General features: G+C 40.7%; 1 protein-coding gene and 1 non-coding gene across 3 annotated transcripts in view; both read right to left on the bottom strand.

The window, feature by feature from the left end:
- LOC124556650 overlaps positions 1-26,976 on the bottom strand; it is a 637,832-nt gene that overhangs the window by 310,869 nt on the left and 299,987 nt on the right. For both annotated transcript variants that reach the window (XM_047130615.1, XM_047130616.1), the window contains exon 12: positions 19,221-19,449. In XM_047130615.1, the coding sequence (XP_046986571.1) occupies positions 19,221-19,449 (229 nt within the window). The remainder of the gene's footprint in view (positions 1-19,220; positions 19,450-26,976) is intronic.
- Positions 20,913-20,987, bottom strand: Trnat-ugu. The gene has a single exon. It is a non-coding gene; the product is annotated as a tRNA-Thr (tRNA).

Here is a 26,976-nt window from a genome sequence, read left to right on the forward strand (position 1 = left end):
TTTTGGGGGGGGGGGGGGGGCAGAATAAAGCCATCAGATCCATGTATGAACTGAGTGTCAACACTCCCTTCAAAATTTATTTCATAGATAGCCAAATATAGATTGTCCGGTTATGCATATTTCATACAGTTTTTGACTAAGATCAATTGGGATAAACATGAAAGAAGTGTAAATATCTATTTCTTATAGTATCAGGAACTTGAACTCTTTGGATATGCAAGACTTGTCCTATACGTCTTCCCTCTACCACCTGTTCCAGTCCTGTGATATGCATTTCCTAACCCATTAGAGGCATTGCCACCTGTGACATAGCTACAACCACTGTACAGAATTTTAAATTGACATGACCATCAGCTACCTGTCTGTTTACATGAATGGCCAATACCAAACTGTCACCAGGAGACAGCTTGACAACCTAACTTCATACCATTCCATGCAATATGGTGTGCTTGGCTTCACCAGTTGGTTTCCAGCCCCTGGCATCTGGTTTCTTCCCACCATTGGTGTCTTTAGTCAACTGCACAGGTGGGAGCTCTTCCAGCAACATACCTTTGATTCCCATAACCCCACTGGAATTAACCTTTGTTGGTCACTGTTCTCTGTCTGCCTGCGTAGCTGAGTGGTTTGTGTGGCTGACTGCCATCTGGTGTAACTGGGTTCAATCCCTGGCATTGACATGAATTTTTTCTTGATGGGAGTCCATTCTGCCTCGTGATGTCAACTTAGGAACTACTTGAATGATAAGTAGTGGGTACAATGTTTTCATAGCTGGGAACAGCAGAGAGAGTAGTGTGCTGACCCTATGACCTTCCATACTGCATCCAAATGACACCACTGACAGAGGATGACACTTCAGCCAGTCCCAATGAGTCTGTCTATGCCAGAATGACAGAACGTAGTCCCCATCCTCCACCTCCCTCTATGCCTCTCCCTGGTCTCATTCCAGCCTCACACAGGACTTCTTCACTCCCAGTGAACCTGTGGTGTCTTTTCTCCTCCTCTGCTTCTCTCTTCTCTCTACCATTCCCCCTTTCCCCCCTCCCCTACCGCATCCCACTAACACAGCCTTCTGATGCTGCACCTGGCAACCCACCAACCAGTCCTTGCCACATCCCAGCACACTCATACAGGCAGCTCTACATTATCTTTCCTCACCCGTACCTTGGAACCTCTCTTCCTCCATGCATTTGTTTTGTACCCACACTGCTTACCCCAGCTAACTTCACTACTCACTGCAGCTGGGCTTCAGCACCTGGAGACGACAGTGCCCACTTGTGAGTTGTGCATGTATGAACGTGTGTGTTTTTCTAAATCTAGTGAAGGACTCTTTCCAAAAGTTTAGTCTTCTATTCATTGCAATTTTAAATGTACCTCTCCACCATTCAAAATGGTTGATAGCAATCTAGAAGAGTGAGTTAAAAAGTGAAAGGTGTGGAAAATCTTACAGCTTTTTAAATAAAACAAACTTTATTGACATTCTACTTCATTGTTGTTCAAGCTTACATTATTTATTTCTCAATACAGTCACCCTGATGACAAGCACATGTCTGTCAATGAGAGGGTTTGTTGGTACTGCCATTGTAGAACTTTTGACTTTGTTGATGGATCCACAGCCTCACCTCTTCTTGCAGTGCTTCATTGCTTTCAATGTGAAGTAATCAAAGATGTCCTTTTCAAGTTTTGGAAGCAGATAAAAATCAGATGGAGCCAAATCAGGATCGTATGGAGGATCACTGATGACAGTGAACACAAGGCACTGGATTGCTGCTGAAGTCACAGAGCTTGTTTGTGGTCTGGCTTTGTCATTTTGAAAGAGAGAATGCTCCATGTGTGGACAAACTCTTTGAACTTGTGCTTTCAGTTTTCCCATGCACCAATGTAGTTACATTACACATCATGTTACACACTAAAATTAGGAGCCCTTTAACAGCAGAGGGTTGCAACCTGTGTTAGCAAACCAAGAAAGTTGACCAAGTAATATGTATGACATGTAATACCTCAACCAATATTTAGAAGAACAAAAAAAAAAATTCAGAGACATTACTTTCAGCATGCTCTCCTATACTAATTCATATTTTTGTCATTCCATTCCAGTTTACTTTGTTTGAATATTCCCTGTACTAAATCAACAAAATCAAAAAACCTGCATATAAGGAAATATTTTATCAACAAATTATCAACTGGGATGAAGCTACCAAAAATTTAAAAATTTTAAAAAGATAACAGAATCCTTGATGAAAGCAAAGGCATGTGCATAGTGAGCAGTTGTAGTGTTGTCACAGTCATCAGCAATCAGATGGGGCTCAGAAGGCCGGTCTGTTCACCCTTCATTGTGATTCTATAGGCAGTAACTCTGCTCAGTTTAGAAGTTTGCAACATTCATGCCCCACTGGTGAACATCGAGTCCATACTTTTGTTGAAAAGCGTCAGCCATTTGAAAGAGGTCACATTATGGGCCTACAGGACACTTGCAGATTGCTTGCATATGTTTGACACAATGTATTGGTTTTTTTTAGGGTGCAAAACTGCTACGGTCATTAGCGCCCAGTCTGTGACTTAGGAAAAGGTAAAAATATAACGAAACTGGAAACCAGCAGCAATGGGAACAAAACTCAAAAAATTGGAGAAACTAAAAACAGAAGGAAAGCTTTAAAAAACCACTATAGAAGGGGGTTGGTTGTCCCCAAAAAGAGCTTCAAATGACTAACGTCATCTCACTGGCACTAATAAACTCGAGAACGCGATCGGCTAAGCGCGTCATCTGATAAAATGGATGATATTTCAGGCAACAGCTGTAGATGGGCGCGTAACGGAGTAAAATAGGGGCACTCAAGTAAAAGGTGTCTTACCATCCACAGCTGAGAGCAGTGGGGACAGAGTGGAGGATGATCACCGCTTAAAAGTTGTCAATGGCCAAAAAGACAGTGCCCTATCCAGAGTCTAGTTAAAATTACCTCCTCCTGACAACGCGTTCAGGAGGAAGAAGTCCAAGCACAGGGAAGAGCTTTCACATCCCGCAATTTATTATGGGGAAGTGTCGACCAATGTGCATGCCATAAAAGAACAACATGACGACATAAAACACTCCGTAGATCGGCAAAGGGAATCATGCAAATAGCTGGCTGAAGAAGAGAGACTGCAGCCTTGGCAGCTATATTGGCCGCCTCATTTCCACAGATACCAACACGTCCTGGGATCCAGAAGAACGCCACCGAGACGCCCCCCAAGTAGAGCAAGCATAGGCAGTCCTGAATCTGGTGGACCAGAGGGTGGACAGGGTAGAGAGCTTGGAGACTGAGGAGAGAGCTGAGAGAATCTGAACAGATAACATACTGTATCTGCTGATGGCGACGGATGTATTGGACAGCCTGGAGAACAGCGTAAAGCTCCGCAGTATAAACCGAACACTGGTCGGGAAGCCGAAATCGCTTTGGGGTGTCGCCAACAATATAGGCACTCCCTTCACCAAACGATGTTTTTGAGCCATCAGTGTAAATAAATGTGGCATCCTTCATTTGTGTGCATAGAGCAGAAAATGCCCGATGATAAACAAGTGAAGGGGTACCATCCTTGGAAACTGACAAAGATCACAGAGCAGACAGGTCCGGGGATGGAGCCAAGGCGGTGCTGTACCCCAAGTTGTCAAGAAAGTTTTAGGAAAGTGGAAGGAAAGAGAATGGAGCACTTGACAGAAGCGGACTGCTGGTGGTAGTAGGGAGGAAGGGTGGCCTGCATACCCTACATCCAAGGAGGCGTCGAAAAAAATGTCATGGGCCGGATTAGCAGGCATGAAAGACAGATGGCTAGCATAACGACTCAGGAGGACAGCTCGCCAATTGGTCAGTGGAGGTTCAGCAATCTCAGCATAAAGGCTATCCACAGGGCTGGTGTAAAAAGCTCCAGACACTAAACGTAATCCACGGTGGTGGATAGAGTCGAGACGCCAAAGAATAGACAGCCGAGCAGAGGAGTAAACTATGCTTCCATAGTCCAACTTCGAGCGCACTAAGGCGTGACAGAGGCGGAGAAGGACCACTCGGTCCGCTCCCCAGGAGGTACCATTCAGGACACAGAGGGTGTTGAGGGATCGCAGACAGCGAGCCAAAAGATAGGAAACATTGGAGGACCAGCACAGTTTTCTATCACACATAAGACCCAAGAATTTAGCGATGTCTGAAAACGGAAGGTTGACAGGTCCTAGATGTAAGGAAAGTGGAAGAAACTCCATACGACACCAAAAATTAACACAAACGGTCCTACTGGGAGAAAAGCGGTTAGCCAGTTTCGATGCTCCAAGAGTGGATGCGATCGAGACAGCCTTGAAGACATCGTTCAAGAAGGCTGGTCCGTTGAGAGCTGTAGTAGATCGCAAAATCGTCCACAAAGAGGGAGCCCGAGACATTAGGAAGGAGACAATCCATAATCGGATTTATGGCAATTTCAAACAGTACAACACTTAGCACGGAGCCCTGAGGTACCCTGTTTTCTTGGGAGAAAGTACAGGAGAGAGTTGTGCTCACCCGCACTCTAAATGTGCGCTTTGCCATAAATTTGCGAAGAAAAAGGGAAAACCGACCGCGAAAGCACCAAGAGAACAGTGTGTGGAGGATGCCTGTCCTCCAACAGGTATCGTATGCTCTCTCCAGATCAAAAAATATTGCTACTGTTTGGCGTTTCCGTAGAAAATTGTTCATGATATAAGTGGAGAGAGCAACAAGATGGTCAACTGCAGAACGAAGCTTTCGGAAACCGCATTGGGCAGGCGTTAAAAGGCTGCGGGACTCCAGCCACCAAGCTAAATGGCAATTCACCATATGCTCCAAAACCTTACATACATTACTCGTGAGAGAAATGGGGTGAGGGGTGATAGCTAGAGGGGAGATGTTTGTCCTTTCCAGGTTTCGGAACAGGAACGACGATAGCTTCCCGCCATCGTCTGGGAAAGGTACTGTCGGTCCAAATTCGATTATAAAGGCGAAGGAGGTAACACAGACTATGGTATGATAAATGCAGCAACATTTGGATGTGGATACCATCCAGTCCTGGGGCGGAGGAGCGAGAAGAAAACAGTACATGTTGGAGTTCCCGCATGGAGAAAACAGTATTGTAGCTTTCGCGGGAATGCCTCATTCCACCAAGAAACTGGGGGGCACCGGGGCAATTCGGAGGTGTGAGGTATTGAACGTTCCGCAGCTGTAAGAATAACGTCTGTAATATGAGTGACCTCATCATCAACGCTAGGAAAGTGACGGTCATCGAATGTTGCTAGAGACGAAAAAAGTGTCCAATCGGCTTGGGCAAACTTCCAGCGTCTCGGGCGCATATATGGCAGTTATGGCTGCAATCGAAGGACACATGGAAAGTGGTCACTCGAGTGTGTATCAGCAAGGGCGAACCATTCGAAGCGCCGAGCTAGCGGAACAGTACCGACCGAAAGGTCCAAATGAGAGAAATTTGTCGTGGAGGCAGACAAAAATGTAGGGTCCCCAGTGTTGAGGCAAACAAGATCCGCTTGGTGGAAGACGTCTATCAATAGTGAGCCACGTGGACAAGGATGTGGAGATCCCCAAAGTGGGTGGTGGGCATTGAAGTCCCCAACCAGCAAATAGGGGGGTGTTAGCTGACCAAGAAGATGAAGGAGATCAGCTTGTGCCATTGATATGGACGATGGAATGTATACAGTACAAGGAGAGAAGGTGTATCCAGAAAGGGTAAGACGGACAGCGACAGCTTGGAAGGAAGTGTTTAAGGGGATTGGGTGATAATGGAGAGTATTATGGAGAAGAATCATGAGTCCTCCATGTGCTGGAGTGCCTTCAACAGAGGGGAGATCAAATCTGACTGACTGAAAATGAGGGAAAACAAAGTGGTCGAGGGGACACAGCTTTGTTTCCTGAAGACAGAAGATGACCGGCGAGTAGGATCATAAGAGGATCGTCAATTCATCCCAATTGACTCGAATGCCGCGGATATTCCAATGGATAATGGACATAGGGTGGACAGAAAATGAAAGAATGTGACCAAGGTTGCCGTCAACTCAACGACTGCTCAGAGCTTGCGACCGACAGCGTGGAGCGGCACTCAGCCAAAGGCAGAAGATCCTGATCCATAGGTTGTTCAGGAGCAGATCCTGCCACCAGTGATCGCCCGGTTGATCGGTCGCCAGCTGTGCGCCTCGGCGATACAGAAGACGGCCGAGGGCGGCTGCTGCCAGGTGGTGCTGTAGATGAGACACGCCACGGCGGAGAAGGAGAGGAGCTGGGTTTCTTATTAGCCTTCTTGGAAACATGATGTTTAGATCAAGGAGGAACCGATGGTTGTGAAGTTGGGGTGCATAAAAAATCTTCACGAGTATGCTCTTCTTTGGAAGTCCGGGTTTCGTACTTTTGGGATCGAGATTTAGCAGAACCCGATGAAGAGTGAGCCATAGAGTGAGCAGGTGAAAGTGGGGAGGTTGAACGGGCGATCTTTGCGCTGGCCGATCTGACGACCGTGTCACTAAAGGTGAGATCATAAGTCTGCGTGGCCGCCTCCTTTGTTGGCCGAGGAGAGGCAAGGACAGTGCTGTATTTTCCTGTGTGAGGCACAGTGGGCTTTCGACTGGCAATTAATTTTCGAGCAGCAAAGTTTGACACCTTTTCCTTCACTCTGATTTCCTGAATGAGCTTTTCGTCTTTAAAAATGGGGCAATATTGAGAGGAAGCAGCGTGGTCACCCATACAGTTGATGCAACAAGGGGATGGAAGTGGACAAGCACCCTCATGGGCATCCTTGCCACACGTAACACATTTGGCTGGGTTGGAACAGGACTGGCTGATATGATTGAACCGCTGACACCGATAGCAACGTGTAGGGTTTGGGATGTAGGGGCGAACGGAAATTATCTCATAGCCCGCTTTTATTTTCGGTGGGAGTTGAACTCTGTCAAATGTCAAGAAGACAGTACGGGTTGGAACGATGTTCGTGTCAACCCTTTTCATGACTCTATGAACGGCCGTTATGCCCTGGTGAGACAGGTAGTGTTGAATTTCCTCATCACATTATCCATCGAGGGAGCGTGTATAAACGACTCCATGTGAGGAATTTAAAGTGCGGTGCACTTCCACCCAGACAGGGAAGGTGTGGAGCAGTGAAGTACGCAGCAATTTTTGTGCCTGGAGGGCATGACTGTTTCTAAGAACAAGGTGCCATTCTGTAATCTGGAACAAGACTTTACAGGACCTGCAATTGCGTTGTCACCTTTCTGAATAATGAAAGGGTTGACCATGGAGAAGTCATGACCTTCGTCAGACTGAGAAACAACAAGAAACTGTGGCTACGATGGAAGAACTGTCTGTGGCTGAGACTCAGTGAACTTATGCTTGTGAGCAGACATAGTGGAAGATGAGGAAACCATTGCGGAAGAATCCCCCATGATTACTGGCGTCTCCGATGGCACGCTCCTCCCTTGTGGGGGCCCTCTTTGAGGGCACTCCTGCCTTAGGTGATTGTTCACACCTCAGGTCACACCTCCTGAGAAATGGACGGAGGAACCAATCGGCACTTTCGGAAGGTATCAGCTCAGGTAATCACCCCTCCCTGGGCTTGGCCGTTACCAGGGGGTACGTACGTGTCCTACCTGTCTACCCGGGGCGGGGAATTATGCATTACCCCGTCATTGGCTATGTATGAAAATGCGTGGGTCGGCCTTCAGACACGCACAGGGAGGAAAAAAGAGAAAGGGGAAAACAAAGAAAGGGAAAGGAAAGAAGAGAGGTCTCAAATGCCGCAGCGGAGAAAAGGGTAAAGAGAAGAGGTAAGGAAAAGAGAAGGACAAAGGAAGAATGAAGACGTGCAAGCAGAGAAAGCGAAGAATGTGTTACATTTTCGAGCGTCCGTCTCCGGACGTAGGCACAAAACATACTCCCAGATGGGGAGAAAGGGAAGGAAAGAGCCAGAGGTGAGGGGAGGGGGGGCGAAGATGGGGGATAGGGAAGGATGCGGAAAAGGGAAGGTATGCAGCCCGGGAAGGAAGGAGGGCCACATTAGCTTGGAGTCCTGTGCTTGCTACGCACGTATCCACAAAAGAGTTGTGGACCCCCTGGGGGGTTATTGGTGATGTATCACTGCTGTCAGCAGTGGTCTATGGAACACTACCAAACCTGTAGATCAGGTTCTGGACATCCGCATAGTACAGTCGTATGCCAAGATTGACACATGGTATGAGCAGCAATGGCCAACAGAACATCATCCAGAGGTGAAATCTGGGCACATGTTGCTACTACTGTGTCATCAAGGACCATTGTGGACTGCCTGCTTGCACCAGGATTAAGATCATGTGTGCCTCGGCCAGAATATGACTAACAATGTGACACCACGAATCGTGGCTACTCTCTACTCTTGTGTTGTGAAAGAGTTGACTGGAGAGTGAAATGGACTCTGTTGTTATCAGTGATGACAGTAGGTTCTGTCTGTATGCAAGTGGTGGATGTGCACCTGTATGGTGTAGACCTGCTTAGTCCAGCAGCAGGTGCCAAGACAAGTAGATGTGCCTAGTGCAGCAGCAGCAGCAGCAGCAGTTGTCTGATACAGAGTCATTTAGTATAGTTTGTATTTTTTCCACACGTTTTAGTGAAGAAGTGGAACTATATCTGTGTATCTTACTGCATAGACCAGTGTTTAACAAATTGCTCTTACTATTTACTTTTGCATAAATCTTAGTGCATATCCTCATGTGAGGTGGATTCCTCATGTAAGCAGCATGTCATGACTCTACATTTAAATCTCATGCTAGTACACAGCATATAGTTTAGATCAGTGCACTGTAGTTTGTATATTTATTTCCTGCAGTAGGTTTTGGGTAAGCAGAGTTTCTAGTAAAAAATAATTTCTGACACATCCATTTTCTGTAGGGAAATTTATATCTATTTGGAGAACTTGTGGCCTTGCAGTCTCAGGGTATATTAAGAATGCTGCAGAGCAGATTTTAGTGTTTGGTTATTCACCTCATTATATTTTGTATACATTCCACCCTCAGAAGCACCACAGTCAGGTTATTTTATCTCTTCCGTGGTCTGGAGCCTCCACCAGCTTGAACAGTTCCCTGCTAACATGCAGGGTCCTTGGACCAATGAGGTTGGCTCCATACCTGTACACGTCCATCTGCTTGATACAATTTGAAATGAGACTCGTCTGACCTGGCACATATTTCCATTCATCAACAGTCCAACATCAGTGTTGACGGGCCCAGGCAAGGTGTAAGGTGCAAGGTGTGTCGTGCAGTCATCAAGAGTATATGAGTGGGCCTTCACCTCAGAAAGCCAACATTGATCACATTTCATTAAATTGTTTGCATGCTGACACTTGTTGATGGCCCAGCATTGAAATCTGCAGCGATTTTTAGAAGTGCTACACTTTAGTTACACTGAACAATTCTCTTCAGTCATCACTGGTCCCATTCTTTAGGATCTTTTTCCAACTGCAGCGATGCCACAGATTTGATGTCTTACCAGATTCCTGATATTCACAGTACACTCATGAAATGGTTGTATGGCAAAATCCCCACTTTATCGCTAACTTGAAGATGCTGTGTCCCATGTGCTGACTATAAGACCATGTTCGAACTCACTTAAGAGGGATGTAACGGAAAATGTAAACATTTATTTAAAAAGTCATTACAGCCATATTTATTCATGTATAAATCTAAAATTTTGCATGTGTAAAGCAAAAGAGCTGTGTTTTAACAGAAAAATATAATAAAATATGCAGGATTAATATTTTGTCAGAAATCTGAATTTTTTAATTTTTTCATTGTCCTTTTTATAAAAAGACAGAACTCAAATTCTAATCATGCAATTAATCTGAAAATTTTATTGTAGTGTCCTGAGAATGTTACAAGGCAACTGAACTACAGTTATTAATTTACAGTACAAATTGCATCGTTAACAGAGTTTTTAATTTTGCACATTCAAAATTAACGTTTTTTCCTACATACGACCATCTAAAAACCAGAATGTAATTGCAAGATCTCGTATTTTTTAGTTCCAGGGAGACAGTAATACATTGCAAATAGTTCCTGAAAATTTCATAGCACTAGCACATATACATTTTGAGAAAAGGTTTCTAATATCGTAAAAAATGTAAAACAGAGAAAATGAGTTTCAAAGATTTTCTTATCATATTTCTACATGTAATAAGCTAACCTCAATTTTAAAATCCTCCATACTGATACTCCTCATCCTCCAGGTTTCTCTTCTCCCCTCTTTGAATCTGCCTGGCCTGTATCTGCAGGTAAGACACTGATGTGTTAGCTTTCTTGACCCTGCTCTCGCTGATGGTGTAAAATGATTTTGTTGTAAACACACCATGATCTAGACCATCTCTCTTCTGCACTTCAATTCTGCCACTATTTCCATTATTGTAACATAAAACTGCATCATAGATACCTATTTTGAGTACTTCAAGTCCATAGAATGTCATTGCTGAGCATCTAATCCAAATTAAATTATTGAGTCTTTCATTTGCATTTTGTGTCTATCCATGAAGACACTTCCTCAATAAATCATGGTTTTCAATAAACCTGAATGTGGGCTTAATTGCATTCATAACATGTTCTGGAAATGAGTGTTTATGTGAATACATCTCATTTCTGTTGTTGAACTTACACCAATTGTCTTTTGGACACCGATTGTACAATGGTGTTTGGTCAGTGGATAGTTTGTGGAAAAACATTGCCTACACAGCATGCCTCATTGCCTCTAAATTATATGTGTTTTTTTGATAGCTATCCCATAAAATAACTGAAAAGAATCAGTTTCTTTCAGAGTAAGCCTGCCTTTTCCTCCTGGTGGTTTTTGATCCTCAAGTACTTCACCTTTCTTCCCTTTCAGCAAACTATGAAGTCTACCACCAGGCCTTTTGGATGTGGCCAACACATTCCAACTTTTCTATTGTTGTATTGAATACATTTTTATCTGTTACAGCTTTGAACGAAGAGGCGTCCCCATCAGCAGTCCTCAGATCTGGAGAACATCCTCATACCTGCAGCAGCCTCCATGCCCCCACTCAAGCCACTATAATTTTTTAAGCATGCTACTGCATGCTTTTCTTGCCACAGCTTCTCACTGTCTTCATTGTTGGACATTTTCCTTGTTGCACACTGGTGGCAGTATTTAGACATAATTTCAACATCTAAAACTTTACCTCAGTCAATACCAATAACAGATGCAACTCCATACAGACATGTGTGACCTCTTTTCATACAGGTCCCATCTACAGACACACAGAGGTCAGTAACATTTGTAGGAGATTCACTGTCATGAATCAACTCCAGGATCTACTCCAGGATCTACTCCAGGATCCATTTGTTTTTGGCTTATTTCCAACAATTCCTCCACTGCTTTCTTCATAGAAACTTTGGCAGTATCACATGTAGCATCAGACATTTCTTTATTTAATTTTCAAACATTGCACAAGGTGGAGGCATGTTCAGAAAACAACACAAAGAATTAGCTCCTTCCCTGCCCTGTCCAAGGCATCTCAGAGCATAAGCTAACCTAAAATTGCTTTCATAGGTACCAGTGTCAGTTTTTTGGAGGAGGAAAATGAAAATTCATAGCCACATGAATTACAAATTAATTTAAAATCACAAGTTATTCCACTCTTCTTTCTTCAACAACAATCATGCATTCCATATTTTTACAGCTAACACATGAACATGAAAACTTTATAGCTTGGCCGAGAAGCTCTAAATCAATAAGTCCGAATCCAGTGCAATCCATATCAACATCATTCACGCACCTCTGCAATTCTCCTGTCACAAGTTTCCATGCTGAAGCTGAGAGCTTATGTTCTTCATTTAAAGCTGCTTCCTCTTTTTTGTTGGTAAGCCGATTTCCATGAAACCTCTGTTTCTTATAAACAGTTTTTCTACAACCCATTATGCATAAATCTTGACTTCCACATAAATAAACCACATGCAAGAAAGTTTTCAGGCAAAGCTATAAATGTCAGCCAGAGATATAATGTCAGCCAAACGTATGGAAAGAAATAGCATTCACACTAACAGAAATTCCACCGAATCAAGCAGTTTCCCAAATGTTGGAAAAGGTGGGAGCAGTCGCCAGTGCAGAGTTAATCAGTTTAACAATTTAAAAGCATGTCTAAGGCTGCTATCATTATAAAATTCACACACAACATAGATTAACCGTGTGGATCAAGAAAATAATATTTTTGAAAAATCGATGTTTTGGACCAAAATCCGTTACATCCTCCCTTAAATATTGATAAACTATGATTGTAGCAGCAGTAACTGATCTAACAACAGCGCAAGACTCTTGTTGTCTTATACAGGCATTACCAACTGCAGCACCATATTCTGCCTCCTTACGTCTCTCTGTATTTGAATACACATGCCTATACCGGTTTCTTTGGAGCTTCAGTGTAGTAACATTCAGAGGGATGGAGAACAGGACTTTTTGTTTTAAATCACTACTGTACTTTCAATATCTACCACAATAAATTCATGATTTTTTCAAAGGCAGCATTGTCTAGTGATGTCTTGTTATTTTTCCAAGAAAATCTTGTATTAGAGCATTAGGAGGAAGTATTTCACTTGTGAGATTGTAACAACAATGACGCTGTACTATTGTACATATAAGTAATTTTTTCCTTCTGATTTTTCGATATATTTGTGTAATTGATGTTCTGATTTCATTTCTTTTTTATTTCATGTCATTATGTTAAGAAAACTGTAAATAAGTTTCAATGTGAATATTAATGTTGATGTGAACTGTCAAGTAATACTGTAATAGAATTGAATTGTAACAAATGTTGAAACTGTTGTAAGATGTTTAAAATTGTAACTGTGCATCTGATCCATACATAGGCAATGTGTAAGGATATGTAGAATGCAAAACCTCGGGTGAATACCCTGTCTGTAAGGGAGCGGTAAAAGGTGGATGGCAGGCGAGCGTGGGAAAATGCACGCGGGCACTGCACAGCACATCTGGCTCAGTAGTAGTTGGAGTTTGGCACTGGTTTGAGCAACACCTTCTGGAGTGAGGTGGCTCTCCTGGAAGACATAGCTTCACTGAGCCTCGGGTATGCCGTTCCAATGCCCACACAGCATGGCAAATTTCCATAGGTACTAAATAGAAAAGTATTGCGACACTAAGAAGATTTAAAGTGCCAATACATCAAGAGCCATAGCTGTGATTGTGTGTGTGCTCTGTGCCTCGTCATCTCGCAGCCCGACAACCGCCGCATCGATACCAGCAGGTTGAAACTTTTAGTACTGTATTCGTATGAATCAGAGAGTGAACTGTGCAATAGTAACCTAAATTTTACCAGAACTTTCCCATTATTTAATTATCCCCACAACTAACCTAGACAGGGTCCTTTCCAAATATTGTCCAATCCGAGTGTCCCGAAATGAAAAATTAAATTTTGTGTTAATAATAATTATTTGCAGACCTAGCTATGTTAGAGTGGTGTTTAAAGAAGTGTTTTGTTAATGAACCAGTAAACGAATAATGAAGGTCTAACAAAGTTGAAAGATAACTTTAATATTGATATAGTAATGAAGTTTAATTATTTCAAGACAGATATAAAGGTATTTAAATGAGCAGTAAATAAGATGAAAAGAGTAGTAACTTATATACCGGAAATCTTGAACGCATAATAAATTCAGTAATCATTTTTTTAATACAGTGATCATAACAGTTTCAGGCCCCCCCCCCCCCCCCCCTTTATTCATTTGAATTCTGAAGTGTTCTAAATTGGTTTGACCAGCAAAAGTTTAAGTCAATATAAAAGTAAAAATTTATCAGTGTTTTATCTTTATCAAAATTGACATTTTGTGTGTGGCATGAAAGTGCTATTTCTAGGGTGATCTATGCCTGATTTTAATCAGACTAATAGACAGTATAAAGTTTTGTAGTGTACATTATAGTGTAGTGTTATGTATTCATGGCTTTTCCATATCAGTACAGAACGTGAAACTATCAGTTCTATAGATTTTCTGGTTCTAAAATTCTACTATATTATGCAGTGTTACTACTTGTTGTTTTGCATGAATATCTACCAACTTGTACAGGGAAGAAACTCAGTTAATGCCTAATTAGGCTGGCGACCATATTATTATCAAATTGGTAGCATCTTCAGTGTTGCTTTTGGTCCATCCTGATGTGTAATTGCATTTCAAACTTGCTTGATGGATCATTGTTATTACAGAGTGGGTGTAAGTCTGATATGCCACCATTCAGGTACACGCGGTTGATATCTATACAAAAATCCTTTCTCGTAAGGTGAACCCCGCTCACTTAGCATAGTACGGGCTTTAACGAGTAATGTGTCGCAGAGGTTACAAGACGTGTAAAGATGAAACTGAAGTGGTTAATTTTCTGTGGTTTTACTTTTAAGAGGTTTTAAAGACATTTATAGAGACTGGTTTTGGGGCATAGGACATATTATTAGTGTGTTATTCTTTCTGGTCCAGATTTTTCTGAATCTTAGGTCAATCTGACAAGGGGAAGGCATTCTGACCCATTCCATTTTAATGGTTTGTCTCAATGAATCTTTTTGATTTTCTGTTCCATTCCATTTCAATGGGCTGTGTGCAAAAATAATAAAGTGAAAAATTCAATTGCAAAATGGGAAATTACATATCAGAACAGTCCATTAGTTGAAAGACATGCCGAAAAAGTGTGTTTCTCAAATTTGTAAACAGTTCACTTAATTACTGCGTGGGATTTTGCATATCAAAGAGCACACACTGGGTCATGGCAATGGCTGGTGAGGGATTGTATTCAATTTAAAAGGAGAACTTAAAATGAAGCCTGAATAAAAATGACAATATTAAGAGCTCAGTAAGCTGGTTCTTACCAGAGTGGATGTGTGAGGTATGCTCTGTTGGCCTGGTGGGATTGGATATTTCATTTTGCTTCTCAGGGACAGCCAAATTTAAATGGATTCAAAATCTCCAAGACTTGTGATCTTTTACAGAAGCTCAAAATTTGGCACAGATAGCAGCGCAAGATGCTTATAATAGGTGCCACAGCAAAACTTTGACTCAAAACCTGGCGGAAAATCCAACAACATTCTGGTCATATGTAAAATTTGGTAGTGGCAAGACACACTCAATGTTTTCTCTGCATGATAGCAATAGAAATACTATGGGTGACAGTGCTGTAAAAGCAGAGTTACTAAACACAGCCTTTCAAAATTTCTTCACCAAAGAATCCAAAGAAAATATTCCAGACTTCGAATCAAGAACAGCCGCCAACATGAATAATGTAGGAGTAGATATCATCCTAGTAGTGAAGCAGCTTAAATCACTTAACAAAAGCAAGTTTCTAGTCCACACTGTATATTAACTAGGTTCCTTTCAGAATATGCTGATACAATAGCTCCATACTTAACAGTCACATACAACTGTTCGCTCAACTGAAGATCCGTACCCAAAGACTGGGAAGTTGAATGGGTCACACCAATACTCAAAAAAGATATTAGGAGTAATCCACTAAATTATAGACCCATATCATTAATGTCAATATGCAGCAGGACTTTGAAACATGTATTGTGTTCGGTGTTCAGACATTATGAATTACCTTGAAGACAATGGTCTTTTGACATACAGTCAACACAGAATAGGAAACATCATTCTTGTGAAACACAACTAGCTCTTTACTCACACAAAGTGTTGAGTGCTATTCACAATGGATTTCAAATTGATTCTGTATTTCTAGATTTCCAGAAGGATTTTGACACTGTACCACACAAGCAGCTTTTAGCGAAATTATGTGCTCTGTTATATGACTGGATTCGTGATTTCCTGTCAGAGATGTCACAGTTTGCAGTAACTAACAGAAAGTCATTGAGTAAAACAGAAGTGATTTCTGTCATTCCACAAGTTAGTGTTATAGGACCTTTCCTGTTCCTTATCTATATAAATGATCTAGAAGACAATCTGAGCAGCTGTCTTAGGTTGTTTGCAGATGATGCTTTCATTTATTGAGTAGCAAAGTCATCAGAAGGTCAAAGAAATTGCAAAACAATTTAGAAAAGATATCTGTATGGTGCAAAAATTGGCAATTGACCCTAAATAATGAAAAGTGTGAGGTCATCTGTATGAGTGCTAAAAGGAATCCATTGAAAATTGGTTACATGATAAATTAGCCAAAGGTAAAGGCTGTAAATTCAGCTAAATACCTGGGAATTACAATTATGAACAACTTAAACTGGAAGGAACACACAGAAAATGTTGTGGGGAAGGCTAACCAAAGACTGTGTTTATTGTCATGACACTTAGAAAATGGAACAGATCTACTAAACAGATTGCCTACACTATGCTTGTCCATCCTCTTTTAGAATAGTGCTGCATGATGTGGGACACTTATCAGGTAGGATTGATGGAGTTCATAGAGAAAGTTCAAAGAAGGGACCATGTTTTGTATTATCACAAAATAGGGGAGAGGGTGTCACTGAAATGATACAGGATTTGGGGTGGAAATCATTAAAACAAAGGCATTTTTCATTAGGGCAGTATCTTCTCGTGAAATTTCAATTAGCAACTTTCTCCTCCAAATGCGAAAATATTTTGTTGATGCTGACCTACATATGGAGAAACGATCATCATAATAAAATAAGGGAAATCAGAGCTTGTAAGGAAACATATATGTGTTTTTTTTCTGTGTGCTGTATGAGATTGGAATAATAGGGAATAATTATGAAGATAGTTTGATGAACCCTCTGCCAGGCACTTAAATGTGGTTTGCAAAGCATTCATGTAGAGGTAGATGTGGCATCAGCTTATCATGATGTCCCCTTGAGTTAAACAGCAGCAGTTAATGTTTACCACAAAACTGAGGTTATTGCTGTAAGGCCAGTGTAAAAATTTTTGTTCGATCTACAGCACAGAGGTGAAGAGACAACCTGTGAATTTGAGTTTCCCCTTGTACGCAATTATCTTGAAGCACACATGTATTTGAGACTGTGTTTCCGGTTTCTTAAATCTGGAAGTGCACATGCATTTGTGTTGGTTGAGATTGCATTACTGTTACCAGAATATGCATATCCTAAGGGACGCATCTGCCTTTGAAATGATGTGGAAGTAAAACACGATGAATGATATGACAGGGCTTGTCACAACCTGGTGAATCAGCAGGGAGGTATGTTTAAAGGAGAGAAAGCACTGCAAGTAGCATGTTATCATTGCTGGACCATCATCGATGTCATCATAGTCATTGTCATTGTTCAACACTTTCTTCTTCTTTATGGACACAAAATGTAAGCTTGTATCCACTAAACTATTTTTACAAATAAAATTTTTGTTTTGATTTTTAGTTACTTATTGTAATTCAAGGAAAGAGAGAATCTTCATTTTGTATGCTGTAGAACTTGAAGCACCTGAGTGAGAACAGAAACACAATAAACACTAAAAACAATCAGCATTTGAGTAGGGAGAGCAGCACCCAATCTTCATTGCAAGGCATGGTGACAGCAAATTTGGACTGCTAGTACTGATTTATCTAAACGACTGCAAACTATATATACAGTATCAATATTCATGGCTATCAGTTATGGTAAACTTGCCTTTCTCAACATTGGCACATTGTGAATTATTTATTGTGGTGCAATGAACTAATGGATGCAGTTAATTTCAAAAATAGTCATACAAACAACTATTTTTTTCACCTGTGCCTAGTAGAAAACTGTGAATAAAAGAAGTCAGTTCCTGTTCATAGGGTATCATAGAGTGGAACTGTAAGAGATGTTAATCTTTGCTTTCAGAAGAATATTGTTGTGGCCCTGGATTTAATTTGCAAGAGCGTTCACTACTTGCATACAAACTTATTGATTTGGCTATGATACAAATGCTTTTTCAGAGGTGAATATGAAAATAATACAATCACCCAAGAAGTAGTGCTTTACAGGTTCTGACCACTTTGTTGCTTTTGACATGTATGATAAATATGAGTGTTTTGATTACAATGAACTGTTTCCGTTTCAGTAAAACAAAGTGGTTGACTGTTACATTACAGATATATTATTCATACTGTATACAGTTCATCCACAAAATGCATCACTGTCATTTTGATCATATTAAGGCAGCCACACCAGCAAAAACTTGGTTAATTTGTTAGAGGTGTCCGGTCTCAAATATTTACTCAAGTTGCTACAGCCTACTGTTTGCAATAGATGATATTCTAAAAAGTTTGAAGATGATTAAATTTGTTTATTTCCACTTGTGTGACAGCATAAAATGTCAAACAATTTGTGGTGCAAGACAAAGTTCACAGTGATTTTAGTGTATATGTGAGAATGTGATTTATTGTATGAATATGTAAAGAAATTTTTAAAGATAAAACTTAACCCAATAGTATTTCTGTTAGAATTTTTCTGTCCCATTTACTTTGTAGCATATTATCATGTTGATGTCTCATTGATGTAACCATTAAACAGAGACAGAGATTGAGAGGAAATTTACTGAGGCAGTACAGTATTTTGAGGAATGAAATTTCCTGATGATGAAGAGGCAGATGTGGAAATACATTATGTTTTAGTACAGTGTTTGAAACAAACAGAGCAGAGAGAAGGGAAGAGACAGGAATAACAGCACTTTATGCTGTTCAGATATAGTTGATGTAATTTTTGCAGATACTGTAGTATTGGCAATAGTTTTTGAATAAAGTGCCCTTTAATGTAATTCAAGGGAATCTTATGTGAAATACTGTAGTATTGACAAACATCATTGAGCCAGGTAGCATTTTACACAGTTCAGGTGAAGCCTATGCAGTTTTTTGGAAATGTAGTAGTACTGGCAATAATTTTGGAGTATGGCACTATTTTACACAATTCAGATGAAGCTTACTTATTTTTAAGTAATTCTAGTTGTTCAGAATGAACATGGTGGATACATACTGACTGCTATTTTTCTTTCATTTCCTTTTAAAGATGTCAGAAACATGATAGAATATATCACTAATAAGGAAGATGACATCATTGATGAGGGTGACAGTTCAATACCCCATTTATGTGCAAATTGGCTGCCATCTTTGATTGCCACATCAGTGGTATCTTAAGATTCAGCCTGTATTTAAGAGCAAAGTGTGCTAGAATCACCATAGTCATACTACTTACAATGATTAAGCGACAATTAAATCTGAATATGTTAACATACAATTTAATATCTTTAACTGTTCCTCAAAATAATAGTTTTTAGAAAATAAACAGAAATTTACCTTCCAACTGTTGGTGGTATGTTGTATCATTGATATATGTACAGAATATCACACGACCATGGACTTTTGCAATTATTTCTATGTGAACAGCTTGTCTTTGCCTGGGCACAGGAGATGGTTTTAATTCCTTTAGGAGCTCATAAATTCTTGGAATTGACAACATATTTGTACTCGTCTTAATAAGTTGCTGTTTCAGACTTTCTTCAACACCTTCAATCTTTAAGTATATCTATAAGAAGAACAAAGATAAAGAATGCATCTTAACTGTCTGGTTATCAGAAAAAGTTTATTTCATTTTGAACCACAAAATAATTCATGAGTGAAATTTATTCTTCATATAAGTAATTTATAAGGGGTCAGAAAATGCATGTTATATTGTGAGCTGAGGAGAAAAATAAAGTAAAACAAAGTCAACCAGTAGATTAACTTAAAAATAACAGTGATTAATGGAGGCAGTAAACTCTTGCATTCCTTCAGCAAGAAAATAAGGAGAACAGTTAATTATAGGAAACCTTCCATTTTAACATGGACCTGTAATCATAATTCCACTTCACATGCATTAGCATAAGTGAGAAATAAACAACAACCAAGTTCTTAACATCAACCTAGAATTAAACCCTGAACCTTTGTTTTCATTATATGACACCCATCTGGACACAAAACTAGACAAAATAATATATGAGGTCACAATACAGAGAATAATTATGAGCATTATTTACAAAAAATTGAAAGCTAAAATTTTAAAGTAAAATAATTTTACTCTAAAGCCTATTTCTCTGTTCCATTTCTTGATCTCTGAAAACAATGTTAACCTTGGTGAAGGGTTTTTGAGGACTGGAAGTATGTCCAATTTCTATATGTGTGTTTATGTGTTTTGCATCTTTCCTCCAAATAAACTGTGTAAATCATCTATAACTTGCACAGCAAATATTGTGGAAATGGAAAGTGTTATTTATGTGCAGTCTTCACAAAATGGATTGGTAGTCAGGGGCTCATATTGTTAGCCAGTCAACAGATTGTAATAATACTTAGAAAGTGTATTTTTTGTGCAAACATTCACTTTTTTAAATGGAACAATGTTACCGACATTAACAAACTATAAGTACAGTAAATCAGAATGTCAGTGGTGTTTGTTGCAGGATTCCAGAGTGAGTCATTTACATGATACCATATTTTTAAAAGTTCCTACGCCAGCACTTGTAAAATACCTGTGATAGCACATACTAAAGCTTAACATAAGTGCATACAATGATCATGTGGATTCCGACTAGTAACAAGACAACTGTGCATCATAACTTGTGTTTCAAATTACCACCGGCTGTGGCAATACTTGCTTCCAGTCTGGTATGGAATAACTGCTGCATACATGCTAGCATTTCAGCGGAAATGTCTGAGAAGCTTGGAGTAATGCATCATTGCATATCATCAAGGATAGTTGGTATGTTCGTGTAAACAGCATCTTTCAGCTTCCCCACTGAAAAAGATCTGCAGGCGTCAAATCTGGGGAACCGGCTGGCCAAGGTACAGGTCCTCTGCATCCAATCAAACATTTTGGAAGCAATTTGTGAAAACATGCTGTAGTACTTCAGTTAATATGGGCTAGACATCCTTCATGTTGAAATGATAATTAAATCAAGACCCTAAGCTGCTGACAGGCATTGATATACATCAACAGGGACAGTCGAAAATGTGTGCCCTGACCAGGACTCGAACCTGGGATCTCCTGCTTACATGGCAGGTGCTCTATCCATCTGAGCCACTAAGGGCACAGAGGATAGTGTGACTGCAGGGATTTATCCCTTGCATGCTCCCCATGGGACCCACATTCCCAACTTAACGTCCACACACTACATTCATAGTGCCCCTGCCCACTACACTCATTACTCGGGGCAGACAATCTTACCAGCCATTGACCTTCTTCTTCTGTGCTGGATGCACATGCATTGCCTGAACTCTTACGGGACTCAGTAAGATTGTCTGCCACGAGTAATGAGTGTAGTGGGGAGGAGCACAATGAATGAAGGGTGTGGATATTAAGTTGGGAATGGGGGTCTCACGGGGAATGTGCAAAGGATAAATCCCTGCAGTCGCACTAACCTCTATGCCCTCAGTGGCTCAGATGGATGGAACATCTGCCATATAAGCAGGAGATCCCAGGTTCGAGTCCCAGTCGGGGCACACATTTTCAACTATCCCCATTGATGTATATCAATGCCTGTCTACAACTTACGGTCTTGACTTAATTGTCATTTTATTCTAAGAGAACTGCATGGTCAACAATGGTATCTGTTCTTTTGGACATGTCTGAAAGAACAGATACCATCTTCATATCCTTCATGTTGGTACCACAGGTTCCCTCTAGTCTGAAGAGGAACATCTTCTAACATTCGTAGAAGATGGTCTATTAGGAGGCTGCGATACTTGTGCAAACTCAGTGTTATGTCTATGAAAAATGGGCCTATGAGCTGATGGTTCACTACCCCACACCACACGTTTATCACTATCAGACACCACATGTTTAAACTCCATGGATGCTGAAATTCCACCTGATGAAGTCAACATAGATTGCCAATGGACCAACAGCGCATGTTTTTGTGGTTTACTTGGCCTTGATTGGTAAATGTAGCTTCATCACTAAACAAGATACATGATACATCTGGAATCTTTCAATGAACACCACTGACATTATAATTTACCCTAATTTTAGTTTGTTAATGTCAATAGGCATTATCCCATTAGAAAAATGTTGTAGTGGCCCCTTATCAGTTACCCCGCACAACACACAGGCAACGTGGGCTGCTCACCTCCCTTCAAGAGCTCATATCAAAACATTGACATTGGATGTAAACGTCAACAGACTTTCCACATGAACATGGAACTACTTAGTGAAAATCCATGTGACAGAAATCCACCAATTGGAACTAATGTGACTACGTGTAGCACTCCACCGAATCGGCATTACAAGCACGTTGGCAGAGGCAAACCGACAGTGTGTAACCACAGCTGGGACAGCTCTGGTCAGTACCTATGCCAGCTTTAGCCTACTAGACACTTCCTTCAGTAGAAAGTTGTATCTTTTTAATTGTGTAGAGTAGTATTTTAGTTATTATTTTCTTTTCACTCTCTTGTATTCTTATCTGGACTTGTTGTGCTTCTTGTTGCTCTTGCATTTGGAAATTAGTGCACACCAAGAAGGCATTTTAGTTAAAATAAAGTGTGTTCATACTTGATCATTAGTTCTTTCTTGCTGACCACAGGACGCTACAGTTATTGGCGCCAAGGATGGGATTTTCATTTTCAGATGAAATGGCCTCCTTAGAGGAATTTCTCAGTGCTGGATTGAAACTCTGCAGCAGACTCTGGCACCACTCACACAATCAGAACATTGCCCTCACTCCCCAGCATTGCAAGATGTAGCTCATAGAGTTGATTCCATCACGTGTAAACTGAACACTTTGCATGGGGCTCCACTGACGTTTCTGGTTTTCAATAGGTCTGTCGAACCATGGTGAAATTATGTCAAATGGTTGAAACAAAATTTACTAGCACATGGGGTCCATGATGAAAATCAAAATTTTTTCTTTTTTTAAGCAACAGTCGGTCCACTTGTGTATCATTGAATTCAACAACTGAACCCTGAGCAGTCACCTTGAGATCTCTTGTTTGCCTGTATTAAGGGCTGCCTTTTGCTTTGATGCACAAATACATGCCAACTCCGCCTGTCAGACTTTCTTTTCTTGTGAAAAGTCCCCAGGTCAGATGTTTTGGGAAAGGATTACGATGCTCCATGGTCTCTCCCCCAATTTCAAATTCTGGTGGGCCATCGTTGCCTGCAAGCAGTCTGATAGAACTCTTCACTGATTTGTGTTATGGTGGTGTTTCACGCAACAGATGAGGGTCTTTGGGCTGATATTTAGAAGTTACAGGACCCATCCCTCAACACCTGTCTGCTGATAATTTGTGCATTTGAAGTCTCATCCACTACAACTGCTGTATTTGATCCGGCTGCTTTCACGGCACAGCAGTTGCCTACCACTGAGCAGGAGTCTCTATTGGTAAATCCCGAGATATAAAGTCTTTTACCAATTTTCCATCATGTCCCTACTGTTTCTAGACTCACCAATGGTTGGAGTACCCCCACTAGCGAGCGAGGTGCATGACTTGCAGCCAAACGGGCCATATCGCCATTGTGTGTCAGGCTTTGCTTAAACAATGCATAGATTTCATGCTTCCTGGGGATGCACGGCTTGTCACAAATCATCACTGCAGGACCTGGACACCTTGCATTCCATTGACAGATAAGTATTCTCCATCATTCCCCAGCTCGTTTCCTCCTTACCTTGTAGGTCATCTATATTCCTGTGGTCTTCCAAATTGACATGGCACATTCCATTTCTATAGTGGATGATGCCACATACCAACACTTGGGCTCACCAGCTTTGTCTCCATACACTTGCGCCTTGTGTAGTTTCAGTAATCACCATATATTAGTCGAGGACATTTTTTCAACACAAATCTCCTACAACAGTCATTCCTTCACTGTTTAGTTTTTGGTGGTTAGCTCTCCTGGCGCTACTAACCTTCTGGGTGTGTACATTTTTGGTTGTCTGGGTATGTCAGTGCAGGACAAGGTACAGGCAGTTTTGATCCCCTCCTCGGATACCCTTCTCATCCCATTGCTCAACAAATACATAATGTTGTTCTCATCCTCCACACCAGGGGTGAAAGGTTTCACTGTGCAAGTTCAGCTTCTTTACTCTCCTGTCCCTTGTTTTTTTAAGGCCTGCCCAATTCCCTTTGCTCTCCAAGAAAGGCTCCAGGTGGAACTTTGCCACTTACAAGATGAAGGCATCCTTTCTCCCATCTCTGGGTGACACCTGTTGTGTTAGTCGAAAAGCCAAACAGTGCTTTACTAGTAGACACTAGTTGTAGCCCTTAGTAGAAAGATGTATCTTTGTAATTGTATAGAGTACTATTTTGGTTATTACTTTCTTTTCATTGTCTTGTACTCTTATATGGCTTTTGCCACAACCAGAGTTGTTGTGCTTCTTGTTGTTCTTGCGTTTGGAAATAAGTGCATGCCAAAAAGGCATTTCGCTTAAAATGAAGTGTGTTCCAACTTGATCATTAGTTCTTTCCTGCCGACCGCAGGACACTACAAAAAAAGCGTATGTTTGCAACAAAAATACACTTCCTAACTCTTATTACAATCTGTTGATTTACTAAAAGTACAAGCCCCTGGCTATCAATCCATTCTATGAAAACCGCACATCACTAGCACTTTCCATTTCCGCAATATTTGTGGTGCAAGTTTTAGGTGGTTCACCCTGTATAGTTGGTTACTCTTGAACTGGATTTTGGATGACCTGCTCCTTCAGTAAAATCTTCCTAAACACATGGAAATAAAATGAATGGGTCAATGGGAATGAAATCACTGACAATGCAATGACATAATAATGAAATCAGTAAAAACTGCCCAAGAAAGGAAGAGTAGAGTTTAATGTTTCATTGATAGTGAGGTCATCACAATGCTACAATGTTGTAATATATGTCACCTGAAGATTTGACTTTAATGCTACAAAACTGGTAGTGGTACAGTAATAAAGGACCAAAATATGGCTGAAGTGGTTATTAATACTCAAGATCATTACAGATGGACCACAAACTCAGATTACAAATGGGCGGGGAATGAAATCACCCCCCCCCCCCCCCCCCCAATGTCCTTATCAAAGAAGCAATCCCAGCCTGGACTATTTTAGGGAAATCATGGAAAACCTAAAACTGGATTGCCAGGTGGAGGTTCGAACTGCCATTCTGCCAAATGTGAGCCCAGTGTGCGAACCACTACATCAGCTTGAGCAGTGCAAACTGTTCAGATACACTGAGCATGTAATATAATAACTATGTAATGGAACTGAAACTTGTGCCAGACTAGGAAAGAAATGTAGTTTTCCAGCTTATATGAAGTTGTGTGCACACGTTTAGGTCATATCCAAACTTTTGGTTTTGCTGGTGCTTCCACACACGTTTCCTGACACTACTACCAGAAATCCTTCCATGGTTTATTTATGAATGGCACCACTGGGGAAATGGGGTTGGTGAAGTTCTGTGGTGTTCTCAGCCTTGAGGAGTATATAGAAAATGAATTAAAGGAAATGAAATTTGTGGATTGGTGGAGATGAAATGAATGAAGATTCAGTGACATAAAGTGAATCCAGTAGAAACCAGTCATGTATGCTCAACCTGCTACATACTGAATATGTAGCGACAATCAATAATTTGTGCCAACCCAGGAATCAAACCTGGATTTCATGTTTATCAGCAGCGGTTTGCACTGAATTCGTGTCATGTGCATATTTAGTTGAGCATTGAAATGGTTTTGAAACACTCATCAGCATTAGTTGCCTCACCTGTTGGGAGTGAAGATAACATGTTTGGGGGATATGATAAGGTTCAGTGAACTTGTTTTGTAATTAATGGTAGCTCCATCATTAGGCAGGTAATGGATCCCCTTAGTTAATTAGTTGCCAAATGCAGAAGAAAATTTAATGAGCATTCACTCAGTGTGCTTATCAGGTGATCTAATCCAAGATGTAAATGAGGCTCTGCCAGCATTTATTGGATCGGCAAGATGTAGCCACAATAACTCATGAGTCATGTCAGATTGTGTCCCTCTTATTAGAAACTGGATTAAGGAGTTATATCATGAAATCCATTGACTCTATGATGAACCAGGAAGAAGACATCTTGACCTACACCAATGATAGCAGAATTTTAAAACATCTTTCTGAATAAGTATGAGTGAGATACATTATTGTCGTCAAAATTTGTATTAACTGATCTTTTTTAAAGGAGTAAGAAGTCTTCTTTTATGAATAGGTTTTTATTGTCCTGATCAGTCTGTCATGTGATATGCACATCTTACTTCATTGATTACAAGCAGATGTGATGGCACATGTTGTGCTGTGCCATTAACCATTTGTGCTTCTCTCTGTTTTCTTCTTTGCATTTTTCTACTGCAGCATGATATCTCTGTTCTTCAGAATGTTACTTTTTGACAAATGTTCCGGGAAAGTCAAACGACATTAATACTTGCTACCATATACATCTTGCAAATGACCAGAATGAGAAAATCTGAGGAATTAGAGCTAATGCAGATGCTTATTGACAGTCATTCATAGCCATGTGCCATTCACAAATAGAACAGGGAAGGTGGGATTCAGATAGTAATTTCAGAAGTACCCTCTGCCACACACTGTAAGTGGCTTGTGGAGTAGAGATGCAGATGTAGATGTAAATACTTCATCTCCAGCTTAGTCAGCAGAGGGCACATGTTCCCTGGTTGTCAGTAATGATGGTACATTGCTTTTGATTATCTAAAAAGCACTCTTGGAACCTCTTCTTCATCAGGATGTTATGCTCAAGCATATGAACCACATATAAACCCACTGGATTTGATGCTGAGGTAGTGTAATCAATATACTAGTACCACTAGCATCTTTAGAGTACTGGTGTTGTTAATTTATCCTGCCAAGTACTTTTGATTATGTTTTTGAGGCACAATTGGTAGAACGTTTCAAGAATTTTAGTGCTTTGCCAGAAAGTTGCCCTTGTCTCATATATATATCTCATATCATGGTTATTAAGCATTCCCAGATGTATGTGGATTTTGACATCAATGTTAGCCTTCATAGATAGAAAACTTGTCACTTATGGAAAGGAGTCAACATTCTGTATGAGTCGTCACCTACCTGTT

Source organism: Schistocerca americana, chromosome X (genome assembly GCF_021461395.2).
Source record: "Schistocerca americana isolate TAMUIC-IGC-003095 chromosome X, iqSchAmer2.1, whole genome shotgun sequence".
Classification (NCBI taxonomy): Eukaryota; Metazoa; Arthropoda; class Insecta; order Orthoptera; family Acrididae; genus Schistocerca; species Schistocerca americana.